Here is a 13,378-nt window from a genome sequence, read left to right on the forward strand (position 1 = left end):
TCAGAGAGAAATCACAAGTAGATGGAGAGGCAGGCAGAGAGAGAGAGAGAGAGAGAGAGAGAGAGAGAGTGGGAAGCAGGCTCCCTGCCGAGCAGAGAGTCCGATGCGGGACTCGATCCCAGGACCCCGAGATCATGACCTGAGCCGAAGGCAGCGGCTTAACCCACTGAGCCACCCAGGCGCCCGGGAGTCCAACTCTTAAAAATCACACAAACAGAAACAAATCACAGTCCTTCTTGAATTCATTTTATCCTTGAAACCAATAAGTCTTTCTTGAATTCCTTTGACCCTTGAGGGTTTTTCACAAAGCTGTGGGGCTGATCCCATCACATCCCATGAGTGTGATCTTGGGAGGGTTTATGAGAGGAGGACGGGGCTTTTCCTGGCCCCCAGAAATAGACCTTTCTTCACCGGGTGTCTCCCTGCGTTTACACAGGTGCCACGAAATCCAGCCTGCTGTCCGCACCCAGCATCGTCAGCATGTTTGTGCCGGCCCCGGAAGAATTCACAGACGAGCAGCCGACGGTGATGACGGACAAGTAAGCTCACGTGGTTCTTTTCCTCACCAGAGTTACAGAATTTGAACATTTGCTCAGCACATTTTATACTTTAAGTCATAACTTGTTCGTCAAGGGGCCATGGCCCTAAGTGTGGGTAGACATTTGTTTTTTTTAGAAATGTTGTATCAGGGGAGCCTGGGTGGCTCAGTGGGTTAAGTCTCTGCCTTTGGCTTAGGTTATGATTTCAGTATCCTGGGATGGAGCCCCGCATCAGGCTCTTTGCTCAGCAGGGAACCTGCTTCCCCTTTCTCTCAGCCTGCTGCTCTGCCTACTTGTGATCTCTTTCTCTGTCAAATAGATAAATAAAATCTTAAAAAAAAAAATGGAAAAGAAACGTCATATTGTTCTATGGCCAGCTTCTATTTATGCCAAGGCACATTCCTTTCTCAGTTTGGACAGATGCAAATCATAGCCACTTACTGATTATTAGAAGCTTCAAATTGTGAGGATGGAATTAAGTATGGAGACTTGATTCTCATTCCCATCCTGCCAGCAGAGCCCTTTCTCTGAGTCTCAAACTGGTTACGTCACTTCGAGGTTTGTCAGCCTTCGGTATCCCCAGATTTCTTATAGGATAAAGTCCAAATGCCTTTGCTTATGATAAAAGGCCCTTTAGCTTGTGAAGGTATGGCCTTACCTCTCCTCACCAGGAGCTCTGGCCCCAGTGCCTGCACCTTCTCCAGAACATGCCTGTGCTCTCTCTGCTGTGATTGTATAGGTGCCCTTCTCTCTTCACTTACTCTGCTTGGCGAACTCCTAGTCATGCTTCAGGACCCAGCTGAAGGCAAAATTTCCCTGAGTACACAAGGCAGAATTAGTCATACCATACACCAAGTTTCCATAGTATTTACTATGTCTTTGTGTTCTACCACCTACACATTGTATTTTAATTGTGTTATTGTTTACACATATAGGTTGTGAGTTCCTTAGGGACTGGGACCCTTTCTTCTGTCTTTTAAACTCTGAGTTCCCTGTACATTTCCTGGCACACAAATGCTTGAGTACTGAGTATAATAACGAATAAGATTTGTGGGATTTCCAGTTGGGAGAGATCTCTTTGGGCCAGGGAGACTTCCTGGTGACGCGGTGGGTAGGCTCGTGATACAGGTGCGAGGGGCTGGTGGGAGGATCTATGCAGGGGGCCCCCAGCATCAGCCATTCCTGAAGAAGTGAAGGAGCCCGCCTTGAAGACATTCCTTACCGTGGAAATTCCATGTGGGGAGCACTGAGCTGTGTGGGGAGGCCTCTTCTTGGCTCCTCCTTCTGTACAATGTCCCCATTCTGTGTCCTCCTCTAAGTCCCAGTCTTTGTGTGCGCTCCATTTCTCTTCTTTTTTATTTACAGATGTGAATCCTATTTTTTTTTTTTTTTGAAAGGTGGATTTGTCAGGGGTGTTTGTATTTGGGAAGTTTCCAGACAGGAAGTTCTCAATAGTGATCTTAGCTCTAGTTCTCTCTCTACTCCTGGTAGACTTCCCCTTCACTTTATTTATTTTTTTAAAGAAGATTTTATTTATTCATTTGACAGAGAAAGACACAGTGAGAGAGGGAACAGGAGGAGTGGAGAGAGAGAAACAGACTCTCCACCAGGCAGGGAGCCCTATTCGGGGCTCGATCCCGGGACTCTGGGATCATGACCCTAGCCGAAGGCAGATGCTTTAATGACTGAACCATCCAGGCGCCCCGTCCCTTCACTTTATAAAGCAGTCCAGCTGTGGCTTCAGTTGAGATGAATGAAGTTGAACTTAGAGTAGATATTACCAAGAGCAGTAAGTTGGAAGTGGCATAAGAACAGGTGCCACTATGTCTTTTCCTATTATACTCAGTAGGTGCGGTGAGTTCCTAATTCTGATCTGAGTGAGTGAGAGGGAAGAGGCTGTAATCCAGACTCCCCAGGCTTTCTAGAATGTTCTCCTGGCTGAAGTATCCCGTGTCTCACCCACAAATAGGATACTTTTCAATTCGAGAGCGTAGGAAAGCTTCCATTTGTGTCTAGGCATTTTTCATGTTTAATTTCAACAAATGAAAAAAAAAATCTAGTTACTGACTATCCCTAGCAATAATTTTACATGCCTAAAATCCCTTAACCAGAAGTTTCAAACTGTGAGTCCGACTGGCAGTCCCTGTAGAAGGGACCAATGATTCATGTCCATAGAGGCCAGACAGTTGTGAGTTGGACGTTTTCAGTGACTTAAAGAACATTCCTGATCTCTGCCCTCTGTGCTGTTTTTGTGTCTAGGGGGAGGGTGGCATTGGAGTCCCTTATGTTCTCTGACAGTGGGGCCATGGACCTCCTTTAGAGGACTTTTCCAAGACTCCTGAGAATTGGCTTTATATACTTTGTTGTATCTTGAAACCATTCATGGCTTTCGTGGACAGCATTCCTCTGTTTTCTTTGCAGATGCCATGACTGTGGGGCCATTCTTGAGGAATATGATGAGGAAACCCTGGGGCTGGCCATCGTGGTCCTCTCCACGTTCATTCATTTAAGCCCAGACCTGGCAGCCCCACTGCTGCTGGATATTATGCAGTCCGTGGGAAGGTGAGTAGTGCTTTGGTTCTGTTTGGAAGTAAGGAGGAGCCTTACTTGACATAAAAGCTATCAGTTCAAAAGTAAAACATTCTGTAACCTTATAGATGTCTGATATTTGTGGGATCAGCTCAGACTCATTTTAAAAATGGAATGGACCAAACTTTGGGTTGAATTCCCCAGCTGTGTCGGGTCATGGGTCACAAGGTCACAGTGTCAGAATGAAGCGAGAGGAAACCGCACTACGAAAACTATTCTTGGTTCCTCTCAGTTGTTACTTGGGTTAATGTGTGGGACAGTACTCAGAACGGTACACCTTTCACAGTTCAATGGTTTACAAATTTTAGATGTTATTTTTAGATACTACTATTTATAAGATTTAGATATTATTATCTCTCTTTACCGGTTTTAAGATAGATTCTCTAAGCATCTTGCAGTCCTGAGGCATTGTCCTGGGAGGGGAAGATGGAGTATAGTTTCATCCTTCTGACTCAGAAAAGGAAAGGGCAGACCTATTTTGGGAACAGGGCTTTAAGCCAGACTGAGGGGAGATTAGACTTAACTACTTCACATTAAGAAAATTCCATTTAGTGGATAGGACATGAGAAAGAAAGGGATGTATTTCATGGGTATATGTAAAGTTCAAATTCAGGAACAAACCCAGCACAGAGCTAGGGTATAACTCTACCACCTTGAATACCTAGAAATAGCCATTGTGCAGGGATGAACAGTGGGTGATGGAGGGAGAAGAAAAGATGAAGTATTTTATTTCAGTCCTAGATTTTAACCTAATCATAGCAATCATGGAGTATACGGACCAGCTTGTGGAACTGAGAGTTTTTATTAATGCAAGGCCACAATTCTTACCGTCAATACTTTTCAGATTTAGGACAGATAGAATTATTGTTCTGATCTGTTACCATCTCCTTAAAAGAACTGATCTAAGTTGTAGTCGATATAGAGAGGGGTTTTATTTAGTTTTTGTTTAACATAAGCAAGAAGAAACTGTTCAGGCACTTCTAGCTGTTAGGATGAAAAGGTGTGAGTTTTGAAGATAAGTAAAAGGCAAAACAGTAGCAGATGTATTTTTGCCTGCTTACATATACATATATTTAGATCTCTACCTCCTTTGGCTAGACTGGCAAGAGATGGGGAGGCGGGAAGGGGGGGCGGGGTTTTAAAGTAGCTGCCACAGCCCTTAGCAACCCAAGCCAGATTACCAGACCTACCAGGAAACAGGTTCAGCAGTCACCTGATTCAGGGCTTCCTGGCTCTGAATCAGTTCCAGATGAGGTAATGTGGATTTACAGAGACTGAGTTTATTTATGTTAGTCCCACAGGAACCATTTCCAGGGTGTTCCAAGCGTATGTAAGCTCAGCATTTATCACCCAAGCTTTTCTGTGATTTTGTACTTTGCTCTCTAATTAGATCCCTCTTAAAATTTATCCAGCCCATTATGGAGCTATAGCCATCAAGATTGCATTGGCTCCTCCCTTAATGATGGTTTATTTCACTTGCCAGTCAATGCTTATTGATTCGCTGTAGTGTCATTAACCAAAGCAACTGAGAATGGTGTCTTGTGTTAGCGGTTGCTGGACCCTCCATTCCTCTCCAGATGCGTTCTTGGCTGGGTGCATGCCGCTTGTGGTCTTAGGTCCATGAACTTGAGCATTTCCCTTATTTGTTTCTTCAATATCTTATTGATTGAGACATGTTTTTCTAAACCCACCCATTTAGCGGGTTTAGACATTCTCTTTCTTGCTATACATTTAGAATATTTTCATGTGTATGAACCATATAATTATTAAAAATTACATTATATAATGATTCCTTAATACATTTCTCTTCCCAATATGTCATCTCAGTTTGTTGACAGATTAGTTGACAAACACCCTTCTTACCTATTTTACTGTCTTACAGAGACTTTTGCAGTTTATGGTTACATTTCAGAGGTGGAGTACAAAGAAATGAATTTTGAGTTGAGTTCATATGTAAAGACATGGACTGGGTCAAACACTGCTCTGTTCTCTGTCTAACCTCTGCAGTGGCCAGTCTGTGGCTTGGCCGGGTGATACGTTAAACCACCTTAACTGTGTGTGTCTCTGTGGAAGCATCTGGTTTGATGCAGAAAGCAGATCTCAGGATCTGGGCTAAGTTGAACCCTGGAGACTGATCACCAAGTGGGCCCTCTGTCCCTAATCAGTGGAATTGTCAGTGGTTTTCCTTCTCCCCATCTGAGCCAGGGCCACAGGGGCTCCCAGTGCAGTACTCATGCATTTCTTTGTGAAAACTTAAGATACTCATGTAACTCTGTTTACTTTTCCTAGATTGGCATCCAGCACCACTTTCTCTAATCAAGCAGAAAGGTAAGGTCCTAAAGTGGGTCCGAACCCACTTTCTCTTTGTCCCCTGAGCGTGTTCATCCTGTTTCTAAATCATCAGAGTGTGGACCATGGAAGGAATGTTCTTAATTTCAATTGCAGTTCCAGAGAACGTTCCATCATTTTCTGTTCATTCATTCATTCGTGCCTGCTGTCACTCATTAACTTTTAAATTTTTATTTTTTCATACATTCACTTGTTTTAGTCATCAAGTACTTATTTTAGGCCACTCTGTAGCAGGTACTGTACTAGGTGCTTAGGTTTCAGTTGGTGGCAAAAGGGACATGATTCCTACCCTCATGGGGCCTATGGTCTATCTGGGATGCCAACAGGATGAAAATATTTGCACAGACTTATCATTGTAAACAGTGCTTAAGGCCCTGGACACAATGTGCTGGGAGGCCATAACATTCATTTATTCAACAATTATTGATGGAGTGACCACTAGACTGAGGATACTAATTAACAAAGGAGCCAGTCCGGACTCTCCTGGATCTTAAATTCCAGTTGCAGAGGCAGACAATAAGCAAGTTAACAAACGAGAGAACCGGTAATGCCATTTAGTATCATTCAGTGCTAAATGCTACGCAAAATAATCAGGGACGTCCAACAGATACGGAACAGCTTGGGGGGGGGGTTATTTTGGATGTAATAATGGTCAAGGACAGCCTCTCTGAGGAGGTGGTATTTGAACAAAACCTGAAAAGGGGGGAGAGTGATCCATGTGGCAGTTTATAGAAAGAAGTTTACAGCCAGAGGGAACAGCAAATGCAAAGGCATAAGTCAGGAGGGTGTCCAGGATATTTGGGGAGGCAGGCTGGGCAGAAGGAGTGGGGAAAAGTGTAGGAGAGGAGTGGACAAGGTGAGCATGAGGCAGGCCAGGTAGGTCCCGGGAAATCATTATACAGAGCTGGGCTTTTACTGAGGGAGGCAGGGAGCGAGGAGGGACATGACTTCCTTTGTGTTTTGAAAAGATCCCTTGGCTTCTGTGTTGGAAATAGGTCATGCAGGAAAGCAGGTCAGGGCGGAAACAGGGAGGCGAGCGTGGAGACCAGTTCAGTGGCAGATACAAATTAATAAAGACTTGGTTCAATGGAGCAAGAAGTGGTCCCATTAAGGATCTATTCAGAAAATATTGTTAAAACCGAGCCAACAGAATTTGCAGATGGATCGGATGTTGGGTGTGGGAGAAAGACATAAGGCAAGCATGATGCCCAGGTTTGGGCCTGAACAGCTGGGTGGGTGGCTGGGCCACTACTGAGATGGGGAGACCCACATGAGAGCTGGCAGATCTGGTGTCGTCTGGGTAGTGGGAACAAGGGGCAAGGACAGAAAGGCTTCCCCGAAGAAGCGATATTTACACTAAGATCTGAAAGATATGACTTGAACTTGAGGGTGCAAATAGCTCTGGAAAAGCATCTGCCCAGGTTTCGAGGGGGGAAAGAACAGATTGTGTAGGAGGAACAACCACAAGACCAGTGTTTCTAGAGCACAGAGATGCAAGGCTGGCTTGCTAGGTGATACAGGGCCAATAAGCCATATTAAATCTTTGGGGCTTTCTAGCAGCCATGGGAAGCTGTTGCAGGATTTTTAAGTCGCAAGAGGTATGTGTGTAGCATCTAGAAAGGTGACTCTGGCTGCAGTGGGGAGAAGAAATCAGAGGAGAGTAGGGCGCTGGCTGGGACATTGGGCACATTTATCTCTCTGCTTTAGTTTTCTCATTTATAAAAGTGGGAAACCGTGTATAGCCTTCTTGTGCGGCAGGGGCACTTGCTGGGAGGTCCAAGGGGTCGGGTATCTGTGGCAGTGGAGCTGTAGCAGCAACTACAAACGTAAGGTGGCGCTGTTGTCACTGCACTTTCGTAACTTTTGTTTTAGGAATATTTACTCCTTTTTAAATGCCCATTTATAGAAAAATTTTTAGACTTCTTCCCTTAACATTTTATTATAAAATATTAAATATACTGTGAAGTTGGAAGGACTTTAGATTCCTATCACGTAGATCCTACAGGGAACATTTTACTTGCTTTATCACCTATCCAACCCTCTGTCCATCCTTCTCCACCCCGTCATTCCTGTTTAGTTTGGGATGCATTTCAAAGTAAATTTCAGATATTAGCATACTTCCTGTATTCTTCGGCAAAGTTATTCACTAAAGTTTGATTTTGTTTAAGCCCTTTTGTCCTCTGAGGCACAGTTTCCATACTAGAGAATACACATACCTTATGTGTATTATGTTTACTGATTTCTGACAAATGTGTACCCCTGCATGACCAAAACCCCTGTCAAGATATAGAAGATTACTATCACCCCCAGAAGATTTCCTCGTGCATCTTCCCAAGCTCCACCCACATAGGCAGATTCTAGCCTGATTTTCTCTTTCTACCATAGCGCTTCATATAAATGGAATGGTACTGTATGTGCTCCTGGGTGTCTGACGTCTTGTACTCAGCATAATGTTTTTGAAATTTGTTCATGTCATTGCATGTTATCAATAGTTTATTTCCTTTTTAGAGCTGGGTACTATCCCATAGTTTATTTATTTATTCTCGTGTTGATGGACATTTGCATTGTTTCCAGTTTGGGGCTATTATAGATAAAACTGTTAGGGCCATTCTTCTACAAGCCTATTTGTAAACCAGTCTTTTTATTTGTCTTAGATAAATAGCGAGGAATGGAACTGTGGCATTATATAACTGTGTTTGATTTTGTAAGACACTAACAGTGTCTTACAAAAAGTGGTTGTGCCATGTGGCATCCCCACCAGTAATGCATGAGACTTCGGTGTTCCACATCCTTGCCAAAATTTGATGGTGTTGATCTCTTTAATTTTAGCCGTCCTGGTGGGTATCTCATGAGAGTTTAAATTTGCATTGCCCTGGTGACTAATGCTGTGGAGTATTTTTTCATGTGCTCTTTAAGACCCTCTCTAAATCTTCTCTTCTGAAGTGTCTGTTCAAATCTTTTGCACATTTTTAACTGGGTTGAGTTGCAGGACTTCTTTATATTGCCTGAATACCAGTCTTTTGTTAAATATATCTTGAAAATATTTTCACCTCGTCTGGGCTTACCTGTTCCTCTTATTAATATATATTTTGATGATATGTTTTTAATTTAGATGAAACCTAATGTTTAAAAAAATTTTTAAAAGGTTTTATTTATTTGAGAGAAGGAGTGAAAGAGACAGAGAAAGAGCCACACATGCAGGGGAGTAGGACAAGGAAGGGCAGAGGGAAAGGGAGAAGCAGACTCCCCGCTAAGCAGGCAGCCTGATGTGCGGCTTGATCCCGGGATCATGACCTGAACTGAAGGCATTTGTTTAACCAACTGAGCCACTGAGGTACCCCATAGTGTTTTTTTGTTTTTGTTTTTTTTTTAATTAATTTTTTATTTTTTATAAACATATATTTTTATCCCCAGGGGTACAGGTGTGTGAATCACCAGGTTTACACACTTCACAGCACTCACCAAAGCACATACCCTCCTCAATGTCCAAAATCCCACCCCCTTCTCCCAAGTCCCCTCCCCCCACCAACCCTCAGTTTGTTTTGTGAGATTAAGAGTCACTTATGGTTTGTCTCCCTCCCAATCCCATCTTGTTTCATTTATTCTTCTCCTACCCACTTAAGCCCCCATGTTGCATCTCCACTTCCTCATATCAGGGAGATCATATGATAGTTGTCTTTCTCTGCTTGACTTATTTCGCTAAGCATGATACGCTCTAGTTCCATCCATGTTGTCGCAAATGGCAAGATTTCATCCCCATAGTGTTTTAAAAATTTTTTTAAATTGATGATTATTTCTTCCCATTTTCATCAGTCATCCTCAAATCAAGAAAATATTCTCCAGTTTTTTCCTCTACAAGTTTATTTATATTTAGCATTTGTGTGATCCTTCTCAAATTAATTTTTATGTATGGTATGAGGGTAGGGGTTGAAGTTCCTTTTTACCCATGTGGAAACCTAGTTATTTCAGCACTGTTAAGAAAAAAATGACTTTCCCTTTCCCCACTGGATCACTTTGTTGTATGTTAAAATCAAATAATGGTATTTGGGTTGATCTATTTCGAGGCTCTCTATCCTGTTCCATCTATCGATATGTTAATCCGTAAGCTGGCACCACACTGTCTTGATTACTATAGCTATTTAATAAATCTTGAGGTCCAAGATTATGAATCTTCCAAATTTGCTCATTTTTTCTAAGAAGATGGATTTAGATATTCTAGATTTACCAAATTTCCATATACATTTTTGAATAAGCTTCACAGTTTGGGCAGGGAGCCTGTTGGGATTGTACTGAGACAATATTGGGGATGGTCAACAGCATTAAAATACTGAATCTTTCAATTCATGAATATGGTAATATATTCTCATTTCATTCCATTTTTTTTGTTGTTGTTGTTCTCAGCAGTGTTCTTTGGTTTTTAGTGCAGAGGTCTTGTACATCTTTTGTTAAATTTATTCCCAAGAATTTTGGGTATTTTAATGCCAATGTAAGTGGAATTTTTAAGAATTTCATTTTCTAACTTTCTGCTGCTGGAATATGAATATGCAGTTGAATTTCTATATTAACATTGTAGGAAGCTGGGTTCACTTACTAGTTGTTGTAGTTGCTTTTAGAGATTTCTTGGAATCTAAAAGCATTTGTATATAAAAAAATAATTTCTATAAATAGTGAGTTTTCCTTTTCTCCAATTTTTATGTTTTTATTGTCATATTGCAATGGCTAGGACCTCCAGTACAATAATAAAGATGCTACAGAAAAGTCTTTAGTATTTCACCATTAATTTTGTTTGCTGTAGGTGTTCATAGATTCTCTGCTGGACTAAGGATGTTTCCTGTTTCTAGTTTGCTGAGAGTAATTTTATCATGAATGGATGTAAAATTTATCAGATGAATTTTCTCTATTTATTGAAATAACTATATGGTTTTTCCCTTTATTATTTAATATATTGAATTCCATTCATGGGATTTTGAATATTATGTCTTTCTTATGTTCCTGGGATAAACTATTCGGTCATGGACCATCATCCTTTTCATCTATAGTTGGATTCAGTGTCCATGAGGACTGCTGGTTTGTCTTGTTTTTGTTTTCATTTCTTTTTTTGTTCCCTCTTGCTTTGGTTTTCTTGTGACTTTGCTTTTTGTTTTGACTTTATCTGATGTTAGTTTTAGGGCTATGCTAGCATCATAAAATAAGGTGGGAAGAGTTCCCTCCTTCCCTAATTGTTGAAAGACTTTGTGTGAGTTTGGTGTCAAAGTTGCATGAAGAAATGTTTTTGACCTACAGTTTTGAATCATCATTTCAGGGGAGACATAACGTAGTCAAATGGTCTAGGTAAGAGGACTTCTTGCCATTCACCTATTTGGACTCTTTGATTTCTGCTTTCTTCCTGTTAATTCACTCCCTGATCATCTCTGGAACATCCTTCCTGATGCTTTGGTCTCAGGGAGGCATAATCATTTCTTGGCTTCCTCTTTTGACCAGCAGAGATGGTGTGGAACTGCATAGATGAAGGCCTTCTCCTTTTTACAAGTACTAGCTCAAGGTGCTCCAAGAAGAGTTCTCCTATCTCCCAATAGCTATGAACATCTCCCTCCCTGCATCCCCCCCCCCCCCCCATCAGCTCTCTCTTAGCTAATGACACTTTCTGGGAGGGTCTTGCTGATAATCTCATCATGAGTTTTGTCCTGACTCTACCGTGTTCTGGACTTGGAGCCTTCGCAGGTCGCCTTTTCTGTCTGGGCGTCAGAAGGCTCATCTGTACTCGGGTGGCTCGAATTCATTAGTTGGGGGCCACTCTGACATGTCCTGGTTTTCTCTTTCTAGAAACTTATTGTTAACAGGGACTCCGTGTAACTACAATATTTCATCTCACTGATGAAAATGACAGGGAGATCTTCCCTAAGAGGATCGATGTGTCAGTGCCTGACCTCTAAAAAAGGAGGTTCAGAAAAACCTAAACTCATGCTGGGTGCTCCATGAGTCCCTGTCTTTTCTCTCCCTGTGCGACCCCAGCATGATGGTTCCTGGCAACGCCGCGGGGGTGGCCAAGCAGTTCCTGCGCTGCATCTTCCATCAGCTGGCCCCCAACGGCATCTTCCCACAGCTGTTCCAGAGCACTATCAAAGGTAATTCCTCCACGGGGAATCCAGCTACCACAAACGTGCCCGCTTGCTGAAGCCCAAACACCACTAAATCTGACTGTTGACTTTCCAGATGGGACTTTTTTACGGACCTTAGCCACGTCTCTGATGGATTTCAATGAACTGAGCTCTATTGCTGCTCTCAGTCAGCTCCTGGAGGTAGGTTCGCTTTGAGGACACCTCTAAGCCCCGCCCTTCCTGAAGTCACGGCTGAGGAATTAATTCAGTCATTTAATTTAAAAACTAAATTTATGTTACATACAAAGATGTCAAATTCATCTCAAATAATTTAAATGCTTAAAATTAATTTGAAATAAAAATTGCCAATGCACAGAAGTGTGTCCATGGGATATGGCTGTTTTATGTGGATTTACTATTTATTTAAAGCTTCTGGACACCCTCAGCTCAGGGGTGGATAGGCAACTGCGAAGCACACTCACTTCCGTGTGAGGCTCTCAGAAGTTGCTGTGGGTAGAGTGGCGCACAGTGTATCGCGAGACTTGGAATCAAGTCTCAGCTTCCTGCTTATTTCTTGTATTGTGAGGATTGGATTCAAGTCCTGCATCTTTGTTCCATCATGAGACTTGAATTCAATTCTCGGGTCCACTGCTTATTCGTTGTGTCACAATGCTTGGGTTCATATATTTGGTCCCATGCTTATTATCTCTGTCCCTTAGCTTGGAGGGTTGACAGGTGACCGTAGAGACTTTCCTGCTTCTGTAGTCATTATGCTCAGGCTTTGGCCAGCAGAGTTTCCAGCAAGCATCATTCATTGTGTGTTCTTAGCCACTAACCACGCTAACTGCAAATCCTTAAAAGATGTTCCTTACTTCTTGCTCGCATTTCTCCTTCTCTCACGGAATTAAAGGTCACAGTTTTTCCCAAGTGTGTCTGAATTTGTTGATTCTTCTCTGTACTCTTCCTGCCAATTACAATGAATAGCCTGTGTAGACACACGACACACGTTTAAACCGTGAATATGTGATTTTTAAGACTGATCTTCGACAAATAGCGATCTGAATCCCCACGTTGTTTCAGCAGTTGATTGCCTATGCTTTTGTGTTTTTAGGGTCTAAATAACAAAAAGAATTTACCAGCAGGGGGTGCTATGATACGCTGTTTGGAAAACATTGCTACCTTCATGGAAGCTTTGCCCATGGATTCGCCCAGCAGCCTCTGGACCACCATCAGCAACCAGTTTCAGACATTTTTTGCCAAGTTGCCTTGTGTCTTGCCCTTGAAGGTAAGCTGAGTCCGGGATTTCAATTTCGATTAGGATCTTACGTTTTGCCAACCATCTGCTCAGAAAGATTCAGTGTTTGATAAAGGGCTTACAGAATCTCTATTAGGCACCAAGGACAGAGTACTATGTAGGTTGTGCTCTCGAAATGGTACAAACCTACAGCAGTATGCAGTAGGCATTTTGACACAGTGATTTCATGTTTTTCAGTTCATTTAAAAAAATTAGATATTAGTAGATTATGGAAATATTTCTCAATAAATGTCTAAGTAAATAAAAGCATAGTTTTGTCTAAAAGGAGGCTAGACATACAATGTAAAGCTAAGTTTCAGAGAACTATTTAAAGGGAGGTGACTGTTTATGTGTTTGTGAATAAAGTACTTGAAAGACCAAGTTGATACTGTATTTCTGTGTGGCTGCTTTACCATCACCAGCCCCCCACTGGAGCCACCCTACCATCCTCCAAGAATACACACGAATTACCTAGCTGTGAATCTGGTAACCTAAGGAACATTTTCAAC

General features: G+C 42.2%; 1 protein-coding gene across 7 annotated transcripts in view; it reads left to right on the top strand.

The window, feature by feature from the left end:
- UNC79 (unc-79 homolog, NALCN channel complex subunit) overlaps nucleotides 1-13,378 on the top strand; it is a 238,398-nt gene that overhangs the window by 175,453 nt on the left and 49,567 nt on the right. For all 7 annotated transcript variants that reach the window (XM_059373859.1, XM_059373862.1, XM_059373863.1 and 4 more), the window contains 6 exons: nucleotides 437-539; nucleotides 2,961-3,101; nucleotides 5,418-5,456; nucleotides 11,490-11,602; nucleotides 11,691-11,776; nucleotides 12,687-12,860. In XM_059373859.1, the coding sequence (XP_059229842.1) occupies nucleotides 437-539; nucleotides 2,961-3,101; nucleotides 5,418-5,456; nucleotides 11,490-11,602; nucleotides 11,691-11,776; nucleotides 12,687-12,860 (656 nt within the window). The remainder of the gene's footprint in view (nucleotides 1-436; nucleotides 540-2,960; nucleotides 3,102-5,417; nucleotides 5,457-11,489; nucleotides 11,603-11,690; nucleotides 11,777-12,686; nucleotides 12,861-13,378) is intronic.

Source organism: Mustela nigripes, chromosome 13 (genome assembly GCF_022355385.1).
Source record: "Mustela nigripes isolate SB6536 chromosome 13, MUSNIG.SB6536, whole genome shotgun sequence".
NCBI classification, from domain to species: domain Eukaryota; kingdom Metazoa; phylum Chordata; class Mammalia; order Carnivora; family Mustelidae; genus Mustela; species Mustela nigripes.